Here is a 26,520-nt window from a genome sequence, read left to right as displayed (position 1 = left end):
GGGGGCGGGGCCAGGCTGGGACGCCCAGGGCCGCTCACACAGAAAGAGGGCTCTGTGCTGGGAAGTTTGGAATTGAATTAACTAGAAAGTAATGTAGTATCACGTTAGACCGACAGGCTAATGTCCAAAAGAACCACCCAAATTTGTGGGCAAGAGATGATGTGAAGCATTTTGAGGAGTAAGTTCAATTAATAGCAATCGAGGGTTTATTTTATACAGAGTGGTGTGTAAGAGATGCTAAGTACGTTCACTGCTTTCAGAGAACCTACGGTTTAACTGAAAAGTGAAGATCTCTTGTCAGTGTGTCAGTCACGTGGTGTGGCAAATCTTGTACTCCCAACTTTTGTGCCCAGCCTGAGGCAAACTGTGGGGAACAAGCTGCTGGTCACCTCTTAAACACTCACCGGTGTCTATTCTGTCTTGGTGGCTCCCTTCCTTCGTCCTCAGCCAGGGTTCCTAATTCTCTGATTGACTGGGGAGGTGGGGATGAGAGGGACCTGCATGGCAGAGAGATAGTCATGCATTTTATAGTCTCCCAAATCTTTCTGGTTCACACCTAAACCATAGCTTTTGAAATATCAAAAGCTAAGAACTGATGGTTTTGTTCTCTAGTTTCTCTGTAGAACCCCTGCTCCTTTAGGTCAGGAGGGTCAGGAATCCTCTCCACCTCTAATGCTGCTTCCAGGATCTCTACTCTTCCGTCCTCCTGTAAAAACTCACTCCTTATTTCATCTGGGTGTGACACCATCTACTTCTCCTTGCTTCACCCAGAGACTTAATGGTCACAACCTGTCTACTGACTTGGACAAAAAAAGTAGTTTTTCCACCATAGGTCTTGTCTACAACCTCACCCTTCAATATGCAACTCTCATCACTTTATCTCCACTCCACATCCACAGCTATATGCTGAACCCTGTCATCAGTGTGGCTTTAGTTCAAAAGCCTTAAATTTAAAAACTGCTGTATACCAAAGCCCCTTTTTCTGCTCCCAGCTCAGTTACTCCCTAAATAGCAACGTTTTAACTAGAGACATTATCTGTGGGGCTTCTTGAACATGCAAATGCTGGGATCCTATCCCTTATCTCAGTAATCTTGCTTCTTGGTAGCACTCTAGCAAGTTGCTTTTCAGCTGGCTAACTAAATTTGAACAGAACAGATTGGGTGGGATGCCGGGGGAGAGAGAACACTTTCCCCCACTAGTCGTTTTTTCCTCCGATGAATAGCCTCCAGGTTGATCAAACTGTTTCTTCACATATGACGACTTTTTGCATAGAATACATTTAAAGACATTATTTCGGCTTTCTATCTTTCATCTGACCTGTGTTCTTAAAAAAATTTTTTTTATTCACCTTTCTGGATCTTTAAAATATACTGTAAATAGAAAAAATGTCTTTGAAGAAAAGCTATTCAGAAATCAACAAAATACTATCTTTTAAGCAATTCTGTTGCTAAAGTAAACATAAAATAGCAAAATCCATTAGGAAGTCTGTTTAAAAATACCTAGTCTTAATTCTGGCAAGAACAGACCAGAGAACTAATTTATTTGAGCACAGCATTATAGACTTAACTGATATGTCTGGCTTTTCTTAGCTTACCCTAGAACACCTATGAAGACAGAGAAAAAGACTCACACTATCAGGTAGGTAGTGATGATCTATTTTGCTAATCTAGGGCTGATGATCTATTTTGCTAATATCTCAAGAAATTTTCTACCAACTATTAAGCCAATAGAATTGTAACAAAAAATTAATTTGATAAGCAGCTGGAATCAGAGGAAATAAGACCATTTGTCTTTCCCCATCTACCCCTGTTTAAGAAAGACAAGATGCCCGGCCTAACAGGCCCTCCTTTTTGAAGCATGTGTGTGACCTCTTCTTTCATACTGTTCCCTTACATCTTGGGAAGGTTACTTCACCTCTCTATACCTCAGTGTCCTATTCTGTAAAATGAAGACTGTAATGGTATAACCTCATAAGAATATTGTGAGGTTAAAATGAGTTAGTCTGTGTAACAGCACTTAGAACATTTTAACACTACCTAAACATTAGCTATCATTATTTTTATAGCCAGTAGGTTCCTAGAGGCAATGCCAGAAAACTACCCAGTACAGCATGGGGGAATGACAGTCTGTAGAGGCAAAGTGAGGAAAAACCCTGGTAGCAGTAGATACTGAGAACTGTTTGTCAGACACTAGATCTGTTGCATCTCAAAAAGCCAAGAAAACCTAGGAGAAAGACCTCTAGAAAATAAAAACCGGGCTAAGAAGCTGTGATGGTTAATTTTATTGTCAGCTTAACTGGGCAACGGGGTGTCCAGACATTTGGCCAAATATCATTCGGGGTGTGTCTGTGAGGGTGTTTCTGGGTGAGATTAACATTTCAATCGGTAGACTGGGTAAAGCAGATTGCCCTCCTTAAAAAGATGGGTGGACATCACCCAATCAGCTGAAGACCTGAATAGAACAAAAGGGCTGAATAAGAGGGAACTCTTCCTGTTTGATTGCTTTCATTGGTATCTTGGTCTTTTCTGGCCTTCAGACTCAGACTGAAACATAAGCACTTTGGGGTCTCAGGCCTGCCTACCAGCTTTCAGACTGGAATATACATCATTGGTGCTCCTGATTCTCAGGCTTTCAGACCTGGACTGATACAGCACATCAACTCTCCTGGGTACCCAGCTCACTGACTGCAGATCTGGGGCTTCTCAGCCTCCATAGTTGAACGAGCCAATTCCTTATAAAACATATTGGTTCTGTTTCTCTGGAGAACTGGAATATAGAAGCTATACTTACCAAAATTGTGTCTAGCTGTTGATCTGAAAAAGCAACCCACAAACAAGTGAACAGAGTAGAATGAAGTGAAATGGACAACTAGGTTCCCGTTGACAAGTCCAACTTTGCTGACCTCTGCTCTAAGGTAATTTTTTAAACTTTAGGCTCCACTATGTGTCATTCCATTTCTTAAACTTAAATAAGGCAGAGACTGACTGGAAGCTATTTACCAATTCAATTTTATTTCCATTTTAACTAGTACATTATCCTTGGCCGTAGGGAAAGGCTCCACCAATTCTGTGTCCCTGAAATACAAACCCATGAATACATTTGAGGCCAAGTAAATCAGACAGTTTATTCACAAAGTGCATTCTTTATATAGTTTCAAATAAAGCCTAATAAACTAAATAGCAATTGGAGTTTCAGAAATATTAAAATGGACTATACTAAGAAAACCAATACCAATCTTTTAAAATCATTAAATAAAAATAAAATGCCATTAGCTATTTTACTTACATATTTGTAGCTTATAGGTCTGTGAATATCCTCTCTTCTGCCAAAGTGGACACTGTTATGCCTAGCCACCATGGATTAAAGCCTAAAGTCTTCACATTCTTTACCTTAATTATGAGTAAAACCTTTCTAATAATTTAATTTATTGGCTTTTTAATATATAAAATTCCAATGACTAAATCCCAAAATAAAAATTATTTATCATACATAAACTCAACTGTTTATATTTTAGTTTTTACTAAATTTCAGCCTTTTGGCAAAACTTACAGAAGTAGACACAGTAAAGTGATTAGATTTTTGTCCAATTAAGCTGATAATAATCACTTTGAATTTTGATACAATACCAACCATACCCCCAAATTTCCTAGGCTCCTAACAGATCAATAACAGGCTAAATCTAGAAGACTTAAAAATCTATTTGTATTCATTTAAAATCAAAAAGACCATTCCATTTCCTAACAAAGAGATAAGCTACCAAATGATTTTATAGAACCTCATTTTATTTTCCATGATTAGTCTACTCCTTGTTTTGAAAAAGTCTTTTAAATGTTATACAAGAATTCTTTTCATTTAGGGTTAAAGTTTTTGTTTAGCTTACACACTGAAAATTCTCACAAGCACCTAAAAAAAAAATCCACAATTAGTGCAAAAAGAAGAAACAATGTTTAAAGCATTCATTCCCAGTACAAACATAACTAAGGTTACTAAATGCCAAATTTTAGGTAAATATATAATTTCCTACTTTGCTTTCTGAAAGACAGCAAATACAAAATAGTTTAACGTTAGGTTTAATGAGATTTATAGCACATTATTAGTCTTATTTTAACTGCAAAAATATTTTAGCCACATTTAGAAAAAAATCAACTCACAGAGAATGTAACTGTATTTCTAAAGGCCAGATGCAAGAATACTGATTCTTTTCCTTAGAAGTAGAATACATGACATAAAGCTTATGAAATAGTCACTTTGTAGGAATGAATACATTTTAAAAATCCTGGTTAATCTGTAGGGAATTCCACATTTGCCATTTAACAAAATTGCATCCATCTGTAAGGCTTTGGTATAGACAATTCATAGCACTTCCATCATTTATCTTTCTTCTTTGCCCCATCCTTCTCTAGTGCCTCTCTCTGTTCATCTTTCTCCTCTTTCATGTTTACACTTGCTCCTCCTCGATTTCCCCCCTTAGAATTATCAACAATTTTATAGTCCTCAAGCAGCGTGTGTCCCGTTTGTTTTGCAGTTTTCTTCACCATTGCTTTGATGCCAACGTTGTCAATATTATAGGCAGTTACACCAACATTGATGGCAGAATCTACTGCATTGTGTGTAGCTTCTCCTGCGGTATGCCCGTATCTTTAAAAGAAAGATTAGAGAAAATACAATGAAATTACAAATATAAATTAAGATCTTCTGAATTAGTATTAAATAGGTCACATGATTAGCATGTTATCCGAAAGCAAAATCAGAAGTTAGGTTTCAATTTAATTAATAACTTAAAACACAGTAAAGAATAAAATCACACTGTGCCAAGGCTGTTATTTTCTCCTTTAGCAAAAACACTGTGAAAATAAACTGAGGCTGAGATTAATGTAATAAAGACTGTTTATGCTGAAGAATAAAATGTTAATTATAATAAAGGTTGTTAGTCAATATTTCCTTTTTTATCTTCTTCTGGAAATATAATAGAATTCTAACTGAAACAACTATAGGTCACTATAAATGGTTTTGAGTTTTACCTTAACTAGACTTTTGTTAAGTCTTTCAAACTACTGGAATCTGAGTTTGCCTCTAAGCAGAGATTCTACAACACTCTTCCTCACTCCACTCCACCCCACTGCAGACTCACTGGCCTTCTTGCTGTTCTTTGAACCCACCAAGCACACATGCGCTGCCCTATGACTTTCGTACTGGCTGGTATCTGCCTAGACTACTCTCACCCCAGGTATGCATGTGGCTAACTGCCTCACCTTCTTCAAGTCAGCTATTATCCTCTCAGTATTTAACCTATTTTAATTGCCTTATCTCACATGTCCTACCCCACTGCCAATCAATCCCCCCCTTAAACTTCTCTTTCTTTTATAACTTAGTCTGCTACATACTATAGAACTTTTTTACATCCATTGTTTTTGTTTTGCTTATTGTTCGTCTCACTAGAATATTTTTTGTTGGGCTTATTGTTTGTCTCACTAGAATATAAATCCCATTAGAGAAAGATCTCTTTACTTTGTTCATTAATGTATCTTAAGTACTTAGAACAGTGCCTGACATCTAATATTGGTTGAATGAATTAAATGAAGTCCTGCCCTATCCATCTAAGAGTTTCTTGAGTTCATATGTATAGCAAAGGGCTTGGGAAATTACAAAGCATTACACAAAAGTAGCTATTCCTGACCATAATCAATACCGCTGATGGTGTTTAATACCACTTCCATAAGAAAATAATACAACTTGAGGTCTTAAGCAAGGACACTAAAACTTATCCTACTTCTTGTTTTGCTCTTTACCTTTTTTTAAAGTACCAGGCTTTTAAAGCTTTTCTTGTCCATACACTTCCCCAAGTAGAGGATTGCTTTAACAACATACAAGAACAAAGAGGCAAAATTTTACAATTTTCTCCAGGACACACTGAAGTTTCCTAGATGCATTGAGACCCAATATCTGGACATTTTTTCTAACACCGGATCTGTCCTCTGAATTAACAAGTACTCTATTACTATTAGCCTGGCCTAAAACAGTGGCTTGTGGGCCTATTGGCTTATTCATGCTTGTCTGTTTTTTCAACTTCAGTGTAGAAATATGAAATAATCTTATTATGCTTCTGAATGATATCTCATTCTGTCATTTGCCTAATGTTAATCAGAGCCAGGGCACAGCAGAGCCTACAATCTGTCAAACCTTATGTCTATACCACTCTTGATTGGGGCTATTTCAACGGTCACCCAACAGAAAAGCTTCTGACTGCTTTCTGCCTGTCCCGGTTGCTTTGCAACCCCTCAGCACTCCATAGGATTGCTGATGTTGCAGAAGACACTGGGCCTTCTCAAGTCAACCAAGTCAACCAAGCCCCAGTCCCAAAAGCTACTGTCAGGTGGAATGCTCAGGCTCAAGGAGGAGAAAGGGGCAGCAGCAGTTTCAGCAATGGAAGTGTGCCCGTAACTCCTGGTTGAGCAGGTTTCTCTCGGGGCTTCTCTCTCCAGGCCTGTGTTAGCTACAATGAAGCGACAATGATAACTTAAGAAGGTGGCCGTATTAGTGTTTTTGAGCACAGGAAATCCTCCAGACTCATAAACTTCCACTTCTGAGTATTTCGCATGTTCCCTATTCTACTGATGCAGTTTGATACCTCAAATTGCACTTATGATATTTCTATATGCACTACAATTCTAAAGACTACATTTAAAAAAAAATAATATACTGAAAAAGAAGTCTGTGTTGGTCCCCTGATGATTTTTCTTGTTCTTCCATTCTGTCTCCACTTTAGCAGCAACTCCTGTTAATCTGGAGAGAAGTACCAAACTGGGAGCCAGAAAACTAGATTCTAATACCAACCATGCCAACAACCAGCTGCGTGACCCTGGTGAAGTCTCAGCCTCTTTGCATCTCATCAATTTCCTCTCCTTTATCTTATAAAATGAGATGTATATGTTAAAGCACTTTGAAAATTCCATAGTACTAAACATACAGTTATCTTCAAAGACCCTATACAATAGTTTTTCAGCAGTTGTGTTTATTTTTTAAGTATATCCTCACTTATTACCTCTGCTTCCCAATATGCCCTAAAACCAGGATTCCTGGCAGGCACCTACTCTCTTTTCTTGCTTGAAAAATAACTGTTCAGTTCTTTTCTTTATTCAGATTCAAACTACACAGTTAAAGACTCCTAGAAAGCCTATCTCTAGCAAACATTAAAAAAAATAAAGCTTAATTTTTATTCTTACTTTTTAAAAAGTTAACTATAATTAGAGCTTATTAAATTACATTTTATATACTGAGTAACACTACCAATTTAAGAATAAAAATGAATATAAAGAATGCTCTAAATAAGTCAATGGGATTCAATTTTCAATTTGAATAAGACTTTTCTGAAATTTCTCCAGTGCATTCAGTAATGTATAGCAAAACAGCATACTGGCAGTGATTCCAGATTTCACTAATTATAGCAAAATTTCAGTCACAACTTTCTAATAAATCTGCCTAAAATTCAATTTACATGCAACCTTCAAAACTACTCTTAGAAATATTAACCTTAAATATTTAAAATACACATAGCTTCTTATTAGTCTATCCATCAAAGGCAGATGGGTTATGAAGGACCTTGTAGGCGAAGCTAAGGAGTTTAAACTTTATCTTGAAATCAATGGGAATGGCATGACCAAATTTATGTTTTAGAAAGGTCTAATACAGGTTGCACTGTGAACTGTAAGGGTTTAAGACTGAGGAACAAGTTAGGAAACAAGTTGTGAGCTGGATGAAAAATGAAGAAAATCTATTCTAAGGTAGTGCTAATGAGGCTGAAGCAAAAGGGATGAATATATAAAACAACAAGACTCAGGGACTGAATGGCTGTAGTGGTATGTAGTTGGGATGTATGAGCCTGAAGATTAAAAGTTAAGAGGAAACATAGATTTGAGAGTTGCTGAAATACAGGTGGTAATTGTAGCCACAGATATAGATGATATCCACAAAGAGCAGAAAAGGGAGTATAGAGTAAATCCTTAGACAGAACCAATATTTAATGAATGGGTGTGGAAGACAACCACGCTAAGAAGTATCTAATAAGACAAAACTGAAAGATGAGAAATGACAATACTGTTAGGAGATTTGTAGACAGCTGACCCACCAATCTCACTAAGCATTAGATCTTGGAGAAAGATCAGTCAGGAGGAAAGGCTACAGTAAGCATGTGAATAGATTTTATCCACAAAAAATTGTGGAAAATATCTAAGATGTAAAGAAGACATGTCTTTCAAATCTACAGGTAACACAAAACGGAAGGCTAATATGACATACATCAAAATCTGAAGCGAAAATTATAGATTTAATGATGGGTCAAAATCAACAAAGTGCAATTAAGCAAGAATAAATGTAAACTTTTTATTTAGGTACAAATATCAATTGTCCAAAAATAAGACAAAGGTCCAGATTTTAAATAAAAGGCTCATTTTAAAAAAACCCAAGTTTGGACAGAGGTCCTGAACCAATATGGCAGAGTAGAAGGACATGCTCTCACTCCCTCTTGTGAGAACACCAGAATTACAACTAGCTGCTGGACAATCATCAACAGGAAGACACTGGAACTCATCAGAAAAGATAGTTCACATCCAAAGACAAAGGAGAAGCCACAATGAGACAGTAGGAGAGGTGCAATCACAGTAAAATCAAATTCCATAACTGCTGGGTGGGTGACTCACAGACTGGAGAACACCTATACCACAGAAGTCCACCCACTGCAGTGAAGGTTCTGAGCCCCACGTCAGGCTTCCCAACCTGGAGGTCCAGCAACGGGAGGAGAAACTTCTAGAGAATCAGACTTCGAAGGCTAGTGGGATTTGATTGCAGGACTTCGACCGGACTGGGGGAAACAGAGACTCCACCCTTGGAGGGCACACACAAAGTAGTGTGCGTGTCGGGACACAGGGGAAGGAGCAGTGACCTCAGGGGAGACTGAACCAGACCTACCTGCTAGTGTTGGAGGGTCTCCTGCAGAGGCAGGGGCTGGCTCTGTTTCACTGTGGGGACAAGGACACTGGCAGCAGAAGTTATAGGAAGTACTCCTTGGCGTGAGCCCTCCCAGAGTACGCCATTAGCCTCACCAAAGAGCCCAGGTATGTTCCAGTGCTGGGTTGCCTCAGGTCAAACAACCAACAGGCAGGGAATCCAGCCCCACACATCAGCAGTCAAGTGGATTAAAGTTTTACTGAGCTCTGCCCACCAGAAAAACAGTCAGCTCTACCCACCACCAGTCCCTCCCATCAGGAAACTTGCACAAGCCCCTTAGATAGCCTCATCCACCAGAGGGCAGACAGGAGAAACCAGAAGAACTACAATCCTGCAGCCTGTGGAACAAAAACCACATTCACAGAAAGACAGACAAGATGAAAAGGCAGAGGGCTATGTACCAGATGAAGGAACAAGATAAAACCCCAGAAAAAAACCCAAATTAAGTGGAGATAGGCAACCTTCCAAAAAAAGAATTCAGAACATTGATAGCGTTGAAGTAAGTCAGAAAGAGAAAAACAAATATCGTATATTAACGCATATATGTGGAACCTAGAAAAATGGTACAGATGAACCGGTTTGCAGGGCAGAAATTGAGACACAGATGTAGAGAACAAACGTATGGACACCAAGGGGGGAAAGCCACAGGGGGGTGGTGGTGGTGGGGGTGGTGTGATGAATTGGGCGATTGGGATTGACATGTATACACTAATATGTATAAAATGGATAACTAATAAGAACCTGCTGTATAAAAATAAATAAAAGTGAAAAAAAAACCCATGTTTGATATGGGCCAATAAAGTAACAGCTACTATAAAGATATACTCTTTGTTTTCTGTGCCACATTTAACACATGCTAAATATGACCAAAACAAGAGAGGCAACCCTACTGTATTTAATCTGGTCACAAGACCTTTGGAATATTAGATTCAATTCTGGGTTCCATATTTTGAGAACAACACTGATGGAGGAAGGATCTGGAATTCAAACTATATATGGAATTGTTAAACTGGGAGTATTTAGTAAAGAAAAAATAAGTTAAGATATAATAATTGTGTTTAAATATTTGTATAGTTACCATATTGAAAAGAGAAGACTGATCCTATATAACTCCTGAGTAGATGTTATATAGAATTCATTTTGGGTAACATGACATCTGCCAAAGGAGATACCCTCAAATGGATTTGAATTTGCCCCTTCACCCAGTGCAAATTTAAGGGGAATTTTAATTAAAATTCATTAAATAAACCAATAAAATACTATACCTTATAAGAGTAAATTCTTATAGGAAAATATTTTTACTAAGCTTATTCTTCACAAATGTGTTCTAAGATAAAATATTACTGAGGGGAAACGAAAAATGCATCTAACTTACTGAAGTTATATTATTTTCCTCTAAACAATTTAAAGTGGAAAAAAAGGAGCTTAAAGGTGAACTTTAGAAGCTATGTAGAAGAGTGATGAATTATTTAATAGATACTATACTGCAATTAAATATAGCAGGTTTAAAGTTACTTAATTGCTTTTCATTGTTCCTGTAGGTCTTCATGTTCCTAAATCTAAAATAGGACAAAACTATTAATGTAACCAACAAAATAAAGTCTTAATAAATATTTCGTATACATCTACCTTAAAAATTTAGGAGAGTAATTAATTATATAGATCTTTAGGTAAATCATTCATAATCAATGAACACAGTCCTGAATCATAATCAAAACCATAAAAGGCATGGAGAATATACTTCTCTAATACAAACTGCCTTTAAATAGCTTAGATTAAAAAAATAATCCTCTGCATTGGCTTATACTACCAGAAATCAGATAAAGAAGTTTATATAATACTGGGTGGGCCAAAAAGTTCGTTTGAGTTTTTTCATAAAATGTTACATGACTACTTGAGGAAATAATTTCTCACAGACAATAAGAATACACATGTTCCAAAAATAGTAAGTTTTCTTTACTATACAAGCATCAGTTGGATGAGAGCAGAAAAACACAAATGCTCACTCTATCAGATAATTTTCACAGTGTAAATAAATGTAAACTCATAAATGTAAATTTATGTAAATTATTGAGAACTAAATTAAATGAAAGAACAACTAGCTTTTCCAATTCTTGAGTGATAAATATCACTGAGTTATTACTGGTTTAATACTTGCAGTTTCTTCCCCTAAAAAGCAATTTCTACTTCTGAGCCAGATTATTCATAAGTGAGAAAACAGTATTACTTGGACAAAACCTGTTATTCCCCACTGTCCCTCCCATCTTTCCAAGTTTTCTAATTAAGTTACTGCTAAGACTAAAGTACCCTTATAACTGGAAATACAAACCTACTGAACTACATTCTCACCTGCTTTTTTTCACTCCATGAATCTCTGGAGGAAAGGATAAAACTAGCAATGTACACCATAACAGAAATAAATTAGCTCAGAACCACTGTTAAAATACCCTATTTATCATATTAAGTTCTCCTCACTAAGGACAAGAAATACAAAATCTACACCAAAACCTGTACTTCCTCATTATGTGAATCTCAAACCTTTTAACAGGGCTCCACTTAACTGTACTTAGGTAAGCATTTTTTTTTTCATTAAAGTAGGAAATGGGCAAACCCAATAAAGCACTTCCTACTTAATCATATGACTGCCTATTTATCTGTGCTAACATATGATAATCTGAAAATAACCCACTTTTGGTCTAAAAGACACTCTGACTTTCTCCTACTCTTGCAACGAAAGAAGAAACCATTTTCCTAATTATGACTCATCCATCAAAGTAACCTGAAAGGCATAACAAAAAGAGTGTTAGCGGTCAATGCCACAAGTAGCAGGAAGTGAGCTGGGAGACTTGAGTTTTACATCTCCACCAAAATTTCAGATCTACTCTACATTTTCTTTTCCAAATTCTTTGGTAAAATCGGCACTCCAAGATGATATGGCTGTGTTGCTTTGATTCTAAGGTATGCCTGCCCCAGACTGAGCAGATAAAATCAACTCAGGCTGGAAATTGTTAGTATTTCCTAAACCAAAGGTAATTTATTGTGGTGGGAGGGAGTCTAAACACATGCTAGGTAGTGTTAGAAAATAACTCTAGATACTAAACTTGCACAGATACCCCAGTATCTGTATTCTCTGATACTGCATGACAGGGGGACCTGGCTTACATCCCAGCTCTACCACTTACTAGGGGGGGTACAATTCTTAACAAGTATTTAAGGCTCAAAAGCATTTGGTTTCTTCATCTGTAAAATGGAGATAATAGTGTTAAAGATTAAATAAATACACATGGAAAGCACTGAACACAATGTTTGATATATAATTATTAACTCAAATGCTGTCAGTGAGTAAATAATTAACACAAATAACCAAGAGTTGAGAACACCATTATTTTTTTTCTTCAAAATAAAATTAAATATTAAGATCTAAACTAATTCAAAGCTAAGAAGGCAACTCAGGTCCTCCATACTAAATTTAAGTTTAGCCCTCTAGTACTTATAAAGACAGAATAAAGAGCTAAAATCAGAAAATCCTGTTCTTCAGTCTTATCTTTAATACCACTTATCGGATAAGCTTGAATAAATCATTCATTTCTGTTTGTCTATTTCTTAATGGTAGGTCTTCTCATACCATCTGTCTATTCCAATAGAGATGCACAGTGGTAGATTCATAAGGTGTGAAAATTTAACATTCTTTGTATATAGAAGGGGCTAGTATTAACAAAGTACAACAGTTTAATTACAATTCAAGTTTTCCCCGTCAAAACAATAGGCAAACATCACCCATCAAGAACATGCAGTTAATAAGGCATACAGAAATTCCAGGCATTAAAAAAAAAACTTAAACCTATTCTTTCCATTAATGATGAACAAGTATTTATAACAGTAATATAAAGGCAAAGTCACAGTAATACTATTAATTTGCTAAAACTTTATTTTTCTCCCTACTTAAAAATAGCAAGTGAAAAAAACTGTTTTATCAGATACTTAATAAAAATAACTACACAATCATTTTAACTGTCCTAGAGTTTTACAAATGCTACAAGAGATTTCATCATTAAAATGATAAAATTCAACTTACTTGTATCTGACAGTTTGTACAGTTTCTACTGAAACATTATTAACAATGCATTTAGCTGCACATTCCAATCCTTGCCAGACAGTTGAAAATCCTGCAAATACATTTAAAAGTAAGTCAAACCAGCCCTCAGCAAAAAGATCTTCCTAAAGTTTTAGACCTTTATGTTACCTTGAACACTGCTTGCTGCTACAACCATAGCACCATCCAGGGGAGACTTCCCATTTTTGTCTTTTTTAAGAGATTCTGGAACAAGTTTGCTTCCATGCTTCTTGACATGTGGAGCTAATTCCTTTCCAACACAATTTGCTACAGTACAAACTCCGTCAACTAATATAACCATAAAAAAACAAAAACAAAAAAACTTAGCAAAAAATGTATTCTTCCCTTGATTTTACCACTCTCACTTAGCAAAAGTCTTCCATGAGCATCTAAAGTTGTTTTACTGTATAATGTTACCATTCCTATTTAAAAAAGAATGAAAACAGGGCTGGTTACTTTTTAAACAAAGGCTATTGCTTAGTTTAAGGATGTGTTTGCAGAGATTATTGACTCTTAAATATAATGTTCTTTTTGGCAATTTGCTTAGAAGAGAACCATCCACCTTTTCTATCTGCAATGCAAGACTGGTAGGTCCAACTTTCATGTTTTCCAGCTAAGCGTATTCATACTTTTTCTCCCTATCAGCAAATACTCACTGAAATAGTAATAAAGTATTTAAGTCTATGTAAAAATAAACAAACCAAAAATATGACTCCAAAGAATACCAAATACCAAAAAGATAATCTAGCTAAATTTTATGACAATCCTCTAAGGAGCTATCTGACCATCTTAAAATACCAAACTTTAGAGCTGTGATCCTCAAAGGAGAGGGGTTTAGAGGCATATTACTAGGGAAGGCTGACACCAGAATCACTAGGTCAGCTTTATTCAAGGCAATACATCCCTCACTCTTGACTCTCAACTGCTTATGCAGTGAGTTGTCCTTAAAAGAATGTGTCATATTCAAGGATAGCAAATACATTCCTTTTCAAATGCACAGACACTCCCCTCTCCAACACAACAAAACCACCCCTAACCAGTGTTTCTCAGACTTTAATATGCAAATAAGAATCACCTAGAGATCTTATAAAAATGGAGGTATTGAATCAGTAGGTGTGTCAAGTGCCTGAAATACTTCTAAGGCTCTCAGGTTGATGTTGCTGGATTACTGATTCTACCCTGAGTAGAAAGGCAAAACTGCTTTGTCCTAATTCTTTACTCTTAAATTTAAAACATCTAAATGAGATTTAGATTAACCTGGACTAAGAGATTATTTTTATTTAACTGAAAAAAAGTAAAGGAATCTAAAGTTACTTTACCCAGGAACTGACTGACTTTCGCTGCTCCTCCGGTAGCCTGTTTTGCTATATAAAGTCCCTTGGTCACAGTTGGACTAACTTCCACTGGTTTTTCTTCTGGTTGAATCCGTTCTCGGAGTTTAGAAGCACCTTTCTGGATGGCTTTGCCAGTAAACTCAGCACCTTTGACCAAACCCCAACTCACCCAGGAAGCACCTTTTTAAAGGAGAAATTTTTGAATTGCACAAAATTAGGACTGATTATACCTTTAAGCCCTTTAACAAATAACTGATCAACAGGAAAAAAAAAACCAAGGAGTTCAATATTCAAATCCCAAACATGCCATAAATTTTCAAGCCAACTTTGTACTTGTAGTGTTCTGCCTGTGATATATACCTTTTCTAAGTAAATCTGTGTTTCAATACTTAGGTCATAGATCACTCAACAACAGTTCTGTATTACTCTATGCTGTCACTACAACTTGTAGGCATCTCTATATATTACTTACCACAGTATACTACTGTTAGGGACTAATTTGGGGTTTTGGTGCCATTACGATGGTATTTGGCTAGAAGACCCAGTATCCTTGTTCTTTTTGCCTTAGTCCAGGCACCACTTTTCCCCCACAAAGCCTTGAAGCTGACAGATACACCAACAACCTGTATCTCAAACACCAAGGCAGAACTTTTGCTTGTTTGCTTTGGGCTAAAGACATAAGGCAGGGGGTTCTGCTCCTTCCTCAACCCCAAATCCCTTGATCTCAGCACCTTTTAATTTGCACTTTAAAGCGAACGACAAAGACATGAGAACTCCCAAAAAATTCAGGAGAAGAAAAACTCTAAAAGAAAAGAAGATTGAGCTATTTCGAGCTATTTCTCATGAGACGAGGCCCTAGCCTTTTGCTTTGCTCATGCTTCTTGCAGCAAGAATGAAAGAAGCAGAGATTGTCAGAGAGAAAGCAGGGTGACAGAGACTTCTCTAGTGAAAAGAAAAGGCCTTGAGCTAGACAGCATGTGGGAAGAGGAGAAGTGGGAAGGAGATGGGAGAAGCAAGAAAACAAACACAAGGGGAACAGTTTTCCCTAAGAGGGGGGAGGAAAGTGTTACCCTCCCCTGGAGAGAGTTACAATTTTAAATAACTCCTTTTTGGCTATATCCTGAAACAATGAGCTTTTAAAAATACTTAAGTATGTTTTCCAAGATCTGTGCCGTGGTTTTTACGTAATTACTTCAGCCCATTAGTAAGCATGCATCCAATGATGTGAAAATCATACCCATTTAAAAATGTGAATGAAAAGTACCAAGTAGTAACTGATTGGAAAAATTGATGTGTTTCTCTTCCTGTTTCAGACAACATGTCCACCTCTGGCTCCAACCCTATCCCCACTGTCCTACCCTTGGCGGAGGATCAGGGCACAAACCCAGGCAAACAGGTTCCAGCCAGGAGTTCACATAACAATAAAGGGACTGAAGATGTCTAGTCAAGAAAAAAATTATGTGTTTTTAGAGTTAACTGATAGATTGAAAAGTGTTAGGTGAAAAACAGCTGAACTTGAAGTTAAGGAAAACTAATAAATCATAAAATAAATGACAATGAACAAAGGAGAGCTCAAGTAGACTATAATCCTACAAAGAAACTATATCAAACAAGGGGGACGGAGTCCATCGATGACTTTCAGAAAAATAAGTGGAAGTGAGATAAATGAAAAGTCACAGGACTAATAAAGAGAAAAACTAGATGTTAATTATAAACAAGATATCACCATGGAAGAGATAATTAAAACTGTAAAGGCTGCAATAGAAGATACGGAAATACAGTATTTCATTGGTAGCTATTAAGATCTTTCAAACGGCATGTGTAATGCCAGATATAGATTTATTCTATCCATGTCTGCGTCCTACACACCCAGTTAATGCTGAGAGATAGCAGGCAATGAATGAATGCTGAATGAGAGGTTGGCAGATGACATAAAATGACCTAATTCAAACCTAACCCAATGGGGGCTCTATTCAGTCTACTGCCACCAATCTTCTACCTCCTCCCAAATTAGCTTATTAGACGCTACTCCATCTAAAATGTTTGGCAGCTGCCTTCTTAAAGTGTAATGTAAGTCTAAGCTTCTCACACCAATTTCCTACATGTGTAAATTTTAAGCATTGTTTTTTCACCTCTTACATTCATAACGTACAAGACTATAGCTTTCACTGATCTTTACTCATCATTGGCTAAGGTGAATGAGCTCAGTTTAGATCCCTGGTTACTCATCTTTGTACAGAACCTACATGAGTCAGGTAGAAATAGTCTCTTGACAGATCAGATAATTTTTTCTGGAGTAAATTTTGGATATTTCTTACACCTTTCTCTGTAACTCGTACCTTAAGTATTCAGTGAGCTAGTTGTTTTTCATGCTACCTATTAAAAAGTATAACTAAGGAGACAGGTATTCTGATTGGCAGTTAAATAGTTTTAATGTCATTATTAGGGCTATTGCTAAAACTCTAGCCCTGAGGATACAGGATGAAAAGGAAGAGAGTAACAAGCCTGAAGACACTAAAGTCCCAAGTAGTAAAGAAGGTCTCTAAGTGTTACTAGAAGGTAGTTTTGGCTCATTTTCAAATGATGCACTGCTAACAGTTCTTTTGAAATCTATGAAGAGATCTCTCCTCAGCATCAGCTGGCTCTCAGGATGATCTACTTCTTCGAAGAGAACCAGTGTGTGGAATCTGTATGGTATCTAGGAGTCCTAAGATTTTGTGGCCCATGGTATTTTCCAAAGACGGTCAAAAACAGTATCTCCTGTTCCACATGTTCTTTCAACATGACCTTGACATTCTTCCCATTGAGAAATGGGGTCTATGTCACATTTCCTTGAATCTGGGCAGGCTTGTTACTTGCTTATAACTAATGATGCTGGAAATTTCCAAGAGTATGTCAGAGATGGTAATGCAGCTTCTGCCTATTTGGTGGACCATTCACACTTGAACCCTGAGCTACTACGCAGATGCCAGATGAGCTTAAGGCTGCCCTGCTGTAAGGAAGTCAAGAGGCATGGAGAGGTCATGTGTAGGCAGTCCTAGATCTTGAGCTCTCCTAACCCAGATGCCAACTTCAGTGTGACTGAAGGAGCCTTCAAATGATTCCAGCCCCCAGCTACTGAGTCACTAGTCGGCCTTTGACTCTTCCTAGCTGAGGCCCTGACATCATGAAGCAGATACAAGCCATCCCTGATATGACCTTTTGGAATACCTGGCCCACAGAATTCCTAAGCGTAAACAAATTGTTGTTTCACATCATTAAGTTTGGGATGGTTTGTTACACATGGATACTATACAGTCTTATAGCAGTATAAACTCAAAAACTTAATTACCTTTGAATTTAGTTACCTACATATGTGTGGATAAGGGCTAATTTTCTGAACACTGAGCTAATTAACAACTTAGCAACCTGTAAAGTTAGGGTGCAAGGTAGTAAGAGTGAAGGTTTCTCTTTACAACTTTTGTTTTTTTGATGTGCACCATTTTTAAAGTCTTTATTGAATTTGTTACAATATTGCTTCTGTTTTACATTTTGCTTTTTTTTGGCCGGGAGCCATGTGGGATCTTTGCTCTCCAACCAGGGATTGAACTTGCACCCCCTGCATTGGAAGGCAAAGTCTTAACCACTGGACCACCAGGGAAGTCCCTTTACAACTTCTTTAAAAATCTCTTTCAAGGATAAATTTTAACTGTTACACATATATTTGAAAATTTGGCTTTATCTTTTCTACTTGTCTCAAGCAGCTCTTTGACATTGGGCAAAATATTTTGTTTGCTCCTAGCTACTTAATCATTTTTCACTTATTTTAGTTTGTTGGTTTTTCATGTTAAAGATTTCCTCTGCTTTAGACACCTCCATTATTCTAATGAGTTTAAACCTATAAACCAGAGATCGAAACCTATATTGATAGTCTATTAAATAACTAGTCAAGATCCCCTTACTGGGTCATGAATTTGACTTACTGAATAATAATGACTGGCAATGTTTTTTAAAAAACAAAATATAAGGTCTCAATCTGAGACTGCAGTTAAATTGTTAACCAATTAAAGTATAAATACATGTGTCAGTAATGATTATTTTGTTTTTAAAATAAATGATCTGAAGCCCTTTCTAACCGTAATTAAATAGTAGGGTCTACTTCCCAAACAGCTTGGCTTTAATTCTCAGGTCTCCTCATGCCTGTATTGCCATAAAGTTAGGCAAGTGCTACTTTGCTTCCAAAGACGGATGAATGTCATTTTTTTGGTGGAGGAGGAGGAAGGAGAGGGGAGAAAAAAAGATTAAGGGGGAATTTCAAAGGGGAAAGGAAAATAACTAATTTTATGTTCAGAGCTATTCTGAAAGTTTGGAGATTCTTGAAGCTTTCCACTACCAATTTTCCCAAGAGTAAAACAGAGAATAATAGAGCAAGAAGAACTTACACCAATATGACAATATGTGACATTCAAAGAGACTAGTTCCTTCTATTTTTAAATATTTATAAACTGATCATTTAAAACCAAAACATAAAATAGTATCTTTCCAAGTATTCTCTAATGGGATTCAAAGGTTTCACATTATGCAGGCAAAAGTTAACATTACTATAATACCTGACAAAATGTTCTGAGCCACTTTCTCACTCCATTCAGGTAATTCCTTTGCTTGTTCTTCTGAAACTGGCTCGTAAGGTACAATGTGACTCAGATTAACTTCTTCACTTGAAGTACCTTTGGTCTAAACAGTAAAAATATTTCAAAATGTGAAATAAATACTAAGAGGAGGAAAAATCATAAGCATTTTGTAATAAAATATTAAGCCAACAAATACTAATTAATGAAAATATTTCCAGGCAACCTAGTTATAAGTACATTTTATTACATAAAGCGCAATACCATAACCACCGTGAAGGTGAAAACTGTTCTGGTCTTATGTTAGGTACCATTGGTAAGTAAGATTTAAATACCAACATACCTCCAATATAGCATTTATCAAATTATAGTTAAATTGATTAATTTTTTTCTTTCTTTGACCACTCTGAGTTCCTTCATAGAGCTATCACCCCCTAGATATTGGTATGTATGCATACAGTACTCAGTAAGGTTAAAAGATTTCTGTTAAATGACTCAGTCAGTAAGGAAGAATGTATCCAAATAAACTGGTTTTGACAGAAATCAAGTAGAAGTAAATAAAAGTATATAAACACAGAATCTACCATTCCATTTGAATGGAAATGGGAAACAGAAATACTTGTACTTTGCTAATTTAACAGCTAGGGCCAACATTCAAAATCTCAAAGCTAAATTTGTTTTCATTCTAAAAACTTAGGAGTAGGCTAACTCAGACCTCATTATAATTTGCAACTTCTATCTTTGACAATGTGCCAATGTCCCTAACATATAAAGAGCTCCTAGAAATTGTGAAGAAAAGGACTAACAACCCAGTAATAAAAATGGACAAAGGACATAACTAGACATCACACAGAAAACAAAATTCAAGTTACCCTTATGCATTTGCTCAACTCACTCATAATAAAATTGATGCAAATTCATATATTCCAATATATTTCTCTCATCATCGGATTGCCAAAAAATAGACCACCACTCTGTTGAGCAGGCTGTGGGGAGACAGGTATGCTCCAACAGCTACTGGTGCAGTGCTGAATAGTATACTCCTTAGGGAGGGCAATGTAGCAAAATCTATCAGAATTACAAATGCATTTACCTGTTGACACAGTAACCCCATCTCTAAGAATTTATTTGATGAATTACCTGCAGATGTATGAATCAATGGCTCTACAAAGTCATTCATTGAAGCACTGTTTGTAATACCAAACAACCACACCAAACACCCCTCAATAAGAGACTGATTAAAGAAACTATGATATATTCATACAATGAAATATAAGGTAAAAAAGACTGAGGAAGTTCTCTATTTACCCCAGACTTTATTATCAAAAAAAAATATATATATATATAGGACACTCTATATGATGTTCCCTTATGTATAAGAAAGGGAGAGAAATAATTACAGATTTTGTTTGCTTTTATCTGCCTCAAAAAATCCAGGAAAGAAACACAAGATCCTAATAAAAGTAATTACCGACAGTGGCAGAAGGAATGGTGTAGACAGGGACAAAGGTGGGAGTAAAGGTTTCCAAAAGTATATATATTTTAAGATAATTGGATTTTTTTTTTAACCAAGGAATTAAATTTTTAAAAATGAAGTTCTAACTTCCATTTTGAACTCCCAATGTCCTCATAAAGCTGGTCTAAGATGCTCAACATAACCTACAGTGACAGTTGGCAAGTAAAAGTAGAATATTCATGTGATATTCATTAATTCCAAAGACAATTACTGAGCACTTATAATATGGAATACAACAAAGAACAGTACGAAACTGTTTACAATTCAATACTCACACAGTGTTACTTTCTTTCACCATAGGTTTGCTTATTTCACCTTCGGGACTCATCTTAGCCATAGTGCCTTCCAGGAGGAGCCTCCTTAACTGCTTCCCACACCACTCATCTAAGTGGAAGGTATAACCTAGCGTTCTAGACAACTTATGTACTTTCATCTAATGATCACATTGGGTAGAAATTATCTCTTTGCTAATCTGTCCTCCCCACTAGATGGGAAATATTTTGAGATGAGAAATTAAAATTTTTTCCCACTATGCTCATCTTTCTAGCACTCAATAAATATTTCTAAACTCTAATCCAAATTTACCATTTGGAACATATCACAAAATCTAAGAAATGAAAGAAGAAACTACTAAGTGTATTTTTTTAAAAGCCCATTTTCTCTGTTTTGTTGACTATTAATGAAGAAGTAAGGAACTGAATAAAAATGGTAGTGTAAGGAAAAGCATACCTAGCCCCAAGATCTTGGTGTATATAGGAAGGTGGAGAATAACACAAAACAAAAAGCATACACATCATTAACGTAATTATAAAAATCTTTCAAATAGTTGCAAAAAACTATCCCCCCAAACATAGATTACCTTTTAAAACAGTTTAAATAACAAATACTTGGAAAGGGAAATACTAAAGCTGATTATAATTATTTTACCAGTGATAACTTTGTGAATCTGCAAGTTGCTCTGCTTCAGTAAATGGGGATCTTATAAATAATTTAAACTGGTGAAAGGTACCATTAGAATAGAACACACACTCATACCTTGTTGATCTTTCACTTACTCTACTAACCTTCTTCCCCCGTTTTCCCTTATGACGCACATCCTTACTGCCTGGGTCCAACTGTCTCACATCAGTGCCACTGGCTTCCTTCAATTGGTTAGAGGGGCATCTTGATCTTCCAGGGATTTGGAATTCATTTTCTCCTTCTGCCCGGTCCCAGTTGGCCTAGGGAGTAAAGGCCTAAGTTTAGCTCAAATTCAAATTTCCTCTAAGCTACAGTACACCATGCTCCAATAATATACCTATTCAAATGACAGTGTTTTACAACTACTTTTACTAGTTTTTCTCTATACTTTTATCTCACCACCAAACCTCAAACGTTTGAGTTCTTTGGCTCACAGGATATGGCCTAAAGCAAATTTCAAAAAAACGAAGTACAAGAGATAAACTTATAGCAGTAGTTGGTACAAGTGATCGTTAAATCAGATGCAGCTACATTTGAATTTAGTTAAACAATAAATTGTAAGTTTTAGAAAACACATACAAGACTAAATGAGTTTAAAGGCAATTAACAATTGGGAGATTGGGATTGACATATATATACTAATATGTATAAAATGGATAACTAATAAGAAACTAATGTATAAAAAAATAAATTAAATTCAAAATTTCATAAATAAAGGCAATTAACAAACCTCATGTCCAGTTTAACTACTCTGCATTGTTGGAAGGCTGATTTTGTTTTTCCATTTTTGCACTCAACACTAAAGATAATCTGCTTGCGTACACTTTGCTGAATGAATGCTTAAGAGTAAAGGCAAATCAAAAGTATAGCTAGTAACTAGCTTTTGTTTACTGTTGGAGTTCTAGGACAATATAGAAAACTAAAAATAACATTCAACCAAAAAAATAAAACTGAACAGAGGAAATAAATATATAACCTAAAGGTCAGTTTAATTTCTTTCCTAGAGTCCAGTAATACAGGCCAAATGAATGTAGGGGTAAAGGGAGAAACAGCTCCATAAAAGGTCTGGAATACTTAAGGAATGTCACTTCATTCAGCTAGTAAACAGCAAAGCTTATTAGACTTAAACCCATATCCATTTGACCATGTTGCTGCTTTTGTAAACTCCTCTCCTAAGCACATCGAGGCTACACAGACTTCTGTATGGGGGCCATGGGTTTTGTTAACGCAGCTTAAATATCTAGTATTTAAGAACATGTTGATCACCAGGTCATTCTCATATATAGTTCTTACAACGTAATGCTGAGATGACTCTCCGACCTTTCACTTAGCTGGTGATCTGCTCCCACCACCTCTGATCTTAAATTTTTAATACAGGTATGGATTAAAAGTGTATTCTATTTCCTCAGAAAAAAGGAACCAATCTTTCATGACTGAACTCAAAGGAAACTATTTTGTGAAATCCTCCCAGACCTCCTTTCACTTTTATTTCCATCACCTCTCATACTGTACTGTGGTTATTCAACAGACTGTAAGGTGCTCAAGAATAAGAGCTGTTATATATGTATCTTTATAGCCTCCTCTGTTCTTTCTTCCCACCTCATCATTTAACATAGAACCAGGTTAAATAATGAATTCTAAGTATCTGCTGACTGAAAGAGAAAATAAAAGATTACACTACCATGCTGTCAATCTCCTTCAACCTCAGATAACTGTCAGTATTCACAATCAAACATATTTTCCCCCTCTTGTCCTACATTAGGATGGGCAAGAACACTTAAAGAAAACATCTCCATTATACTCTATTTCAACTCCCTATAACAGATCAGCATGTGGGCAGAGGAAATGGGCTAAATAAGGCAAGTTCACAGGATGACCAACCGTATTTTAAATCACATTTTATTTTGCCTTCGTTCATCATGAGAACAAAGACAATTCCCTCAAACGAAACCTGTTCCTCAAGTCATACCCCTAAAATGTCCAATATTACCCAGATGCTAATGCTGAAATTACCGTCACTTCACCATTTAGTCCCATTGGCCCACTTTCCCAACTGAGAAGTAAGACAGTGGTCATAACAAAAGCAAATATTCACAGAACATTACTACTTGCTAGCACTGATGTATGTGCCTTAATGTATTAACTTTTAATCTTCATCAGAGCCCAATGAAGTGGATGTTACCATTATCCTGACTTTATGATAAAGAAACTAAACTATAGAGAAGATCAACAGCTTGAGTTAAACAGCTATTAAGCGGAAGAGTTCAAATTCAAACAGAGGCAATCTGACTCCAGAGACCACAATCTTAATCACTATTTACAGCCAATTCCCAACTTGTATTTGTGAATACGCTAGCAAATTATATACTCTCAGTTTCCTAACTCTGATCACATTAGAGCTTATTACAGTTTCTTTAAAAGCAGAAGTGCTTATGTTACAGTAGGTTTACATCCTGAAGGTGATCGCACAAGTTACCTGGAGCCGAAGGTCAGACATTTGTCTTAATAGATCCTCAAAGAGTTCTCTATCATCTTCTGGTAATTCAGAAGACAAGACGACCCCCACAAAGCATCCTGATGCTTGTAACATTGTATCAGGAAACATGTAGGCTCCTATAGTACATTTAAGAACTGGAGATCTATCAGGAACTAGAGGATACAACCAGTCACAAACCTGAAAAGGTTAATTTAAAACAAATCAATTAATAGAACTAGGTTTTCACCGAGGTTTTAAATATTGTTATACTAGCAAACGCACATTTTAAAGTTTGAAATGCATTTTACAAGGCTTTCTAGAACCATTAGCATCAACAAACCCCCAATAAAAATCAGCCATTTGCTAGTCTGATCTCCCTGCAAAACACTCACAGGAACTGTGCTAAAAATGTTATTGCTCCAATAATTATATAGTCTTAAAACTGGTGCCCTTAAACAGCCCACTGTTAACCAATAATGAGTCTAGCTTTAAATAAATGGTCAAAGTAAATAAGGTTTTCTTTATTATTCAAATTAGACATCCCTTTGTGGAAAAAAATAAAATCAAACTGTTTCCAAGTACTCCAAATGTATTCACTGATTTAATCCTCTTGGTTAGTGTTGTCATTTTAACTACAAGAAAACTGAGGCACACAGAGGTTAAGTTGCTCAGAGTCAACAACCAAAAAGTGGGGCTAGGGTTTAAGCACATGCTATCTGCCACGGGAGAAACTAAACAATTATTTTAATTAGAAACCCAGCATTCAAAATGTTGAATTTTCTTTTAACTAAACCCAACCTGATCTGACAGAGCAAGAAGATTAAGTTACATTTATGGGTTCACTATCTATTGGGAAGTTAAATCAAAATGGCACAAAGCTGCCCTGCAACGTCATCTGGCAACCTCAGATTATCACAATAAGACTTAATTAAGCTCACCTCCTAGAGCTCTAAATTCAGAAGAAACTAAGTTTAAATCAGAATACCCAAATTATTCATTTCCATTATTCTTTGAGTGACCAGAATATAACTTCACCCCTCACCCAGGACACGTTCTTCCTAATATTAAGAAACTTGGGAGAATAGATTATCAAAATACTGTGCAATAAACATGAGTCAATGGGATTAAATATTTCATATAAACGATGGAAAATCCTGGTATATTATCATCATCTCTGACCAACAGAATACGAATGTGCAGGGATCAAGCACTCAAGTCTGACTCTTTCCTAGAAAGTGCTTAACAAACATTTTCAAATTCTTTTTTTAAATGGATTCTCTTCTTTTAGTCATCTCAAAAGCCACTCTCCAACTTTTATAAAAGTCAAACTTCAGACAAGTTACAATAAAACTGATTACTGTATTTTCCAAAGTATGATATATAACCATCTGTGGTATACGAAATTACTTCAAGTAATATACAAACTAAAGTTGAGTAGCAACATATTTTAAAATGTATTAGGGAAAAATATGGTATCTTTCCCTCAATTTCACAGTTGCTATTGTTTAGGAAAAAATTAACAAATGAGACATTTAAATAAAAATATGAATAACAAGTGTTGGATTTAACAAAAAAAAATCATAATGGTTATACTTAAATGACTAAAGATTGGGAAAGGTTTCTTTTAATATGCCATGATTTCTCTAAGATTAACTACAATTCTGGTCATCTTGACTGAAATGGAGTATCCTCAAATCTTCTCAAATAAAACTTTATAGACCTTTCTCAGGGTAGATTATTACAGATTGGTGAGCTCATCCACCACAGGCTGACTTCTCCCAGTTTCACTTTCAGAGGGCAATCTCATGTCCAAGTTGCCTATGAACTGACTATAAATTTAACAGGTTTAAAAAGTATATTAGAACTAAAGTCAAGAGAAAAATAGTTGTTAGAAGCCACAGAATTCTAGTCTGCCTATTTAAAACCAAATTAATTTCTAATTTCCTAAATAAAGCAATAGTGATTTTTTTGCAGCGTAAAAAATTACATCTAGGGCTTCCCTGGTGGCGCAGTGGTTGAGAGTCCGCCTGCCGATGCAGGGCACACAGGTTCGTGCCCCGGTCTGGGAAGATCCCACATGCTGCGGAGCAGCTGGGCCCGTGAGCCACGGCCGCTGAGCCTGCGCGTCCGGAGCCTGTGCTCCGCAATGGGAGAGGCCACAACAGTGAAAGGCCCGCGTACCGCAAACAAAAACAAAAACAAAAAACAACAACAACAACAAAAATTACATCTAACTTTTAATACTTAGCTGTTTCAATGTTTGATTTTTAGAACAAAAAAATTCAGTAAACACCTGGTTACTCTCTTTAAGGACACTGCTACAAATATCCGAATACATGTAAATGAGAGCCCCTTAAAAAGACTCAAACTCTGGGTACAATTTTACATTTTATTTAGGACTCAAAATAGGAGATGTTGGAAAGGTTAAAAACAAAATTAAAAGAACTAAGACAGAACAAATTTTTACTAGAGAACAAGTCATTTTAATGGTTGAGCTCATGAGCTCATT

General features: G+C 36.2%; 1 protein-coding gene across 5 annotated transcripts in view; it reads right to left on the bottom strand.

The window, feature by feature from the left end:
* Positions 1-2,993: 2,993 nt before the first annotated feature.
* SPART (spartin) overlaps positions 2,994-26,520 on the bottom strand; it is a 36,380-nt gene continuing 12,853 nt past the window's right edge. For 4 of the 5 annotated variants that reach the window (XM_024755572.1, XM_024755571.1, XM_024755575.1 and 1 more), the window contains exons 3-9: positions 24,012-24,209; positions 21,640-21,795; positions 19,042-19,165; positions 14,438-14,632; positions 13,248-13,406; positions 13,080-13,170; positions 2,994-4,639 (exon numbers count right to left, since the gene is read on the bottom strand). In XM_024755572.1, coding sequence (XP_024611340.1) covers positions 4,369-4,639; positions 13,080-13,170; positions 13,248-13,406; positions 14,438-14,632; positions 19,042-19,165; positions 21,640-21,795; positions 24,012-24,209 — 1,194 coding nt within the window. In that variant the 3' untranslated portion in view covers positions 2,994-4,368. The remainder of the gene's footprint in view (positions 4,640-13,079; positions 13,171-13,247; positions 13,407-14,437; positions 14,633-19,041; positions 19,166-21,639; positions 21,796-24,011; positions 24,210-26,520) is intronic. The other variant, XM_024755576.1, reaches the window with a different exon arrangement.

The sequence above is a fragment of the Neophocaena asiaeorientalis genome, unplaced genomic scaffold (genome assembly GCF_003031525.2).
Source record: "Neophocaena asiaeorientalis asiaeorientalis breed wild unplaced genomic scaffold, Neophocaena_asiaeorientalis_V1.1 scaffold59, whole genome shotgun sequence".
Lineage (NCBI taxonomy): Eukaryota > Metazoa > Chordata > Mammalia > Artiodactyla > Phocoenidae > Neophocaena > Neophocaena asiaeorientalis.
Note: the sequence above shows the minus strand (reverse complement) of the source record. Positions and strands in the feature narration are given on the sequence as shown.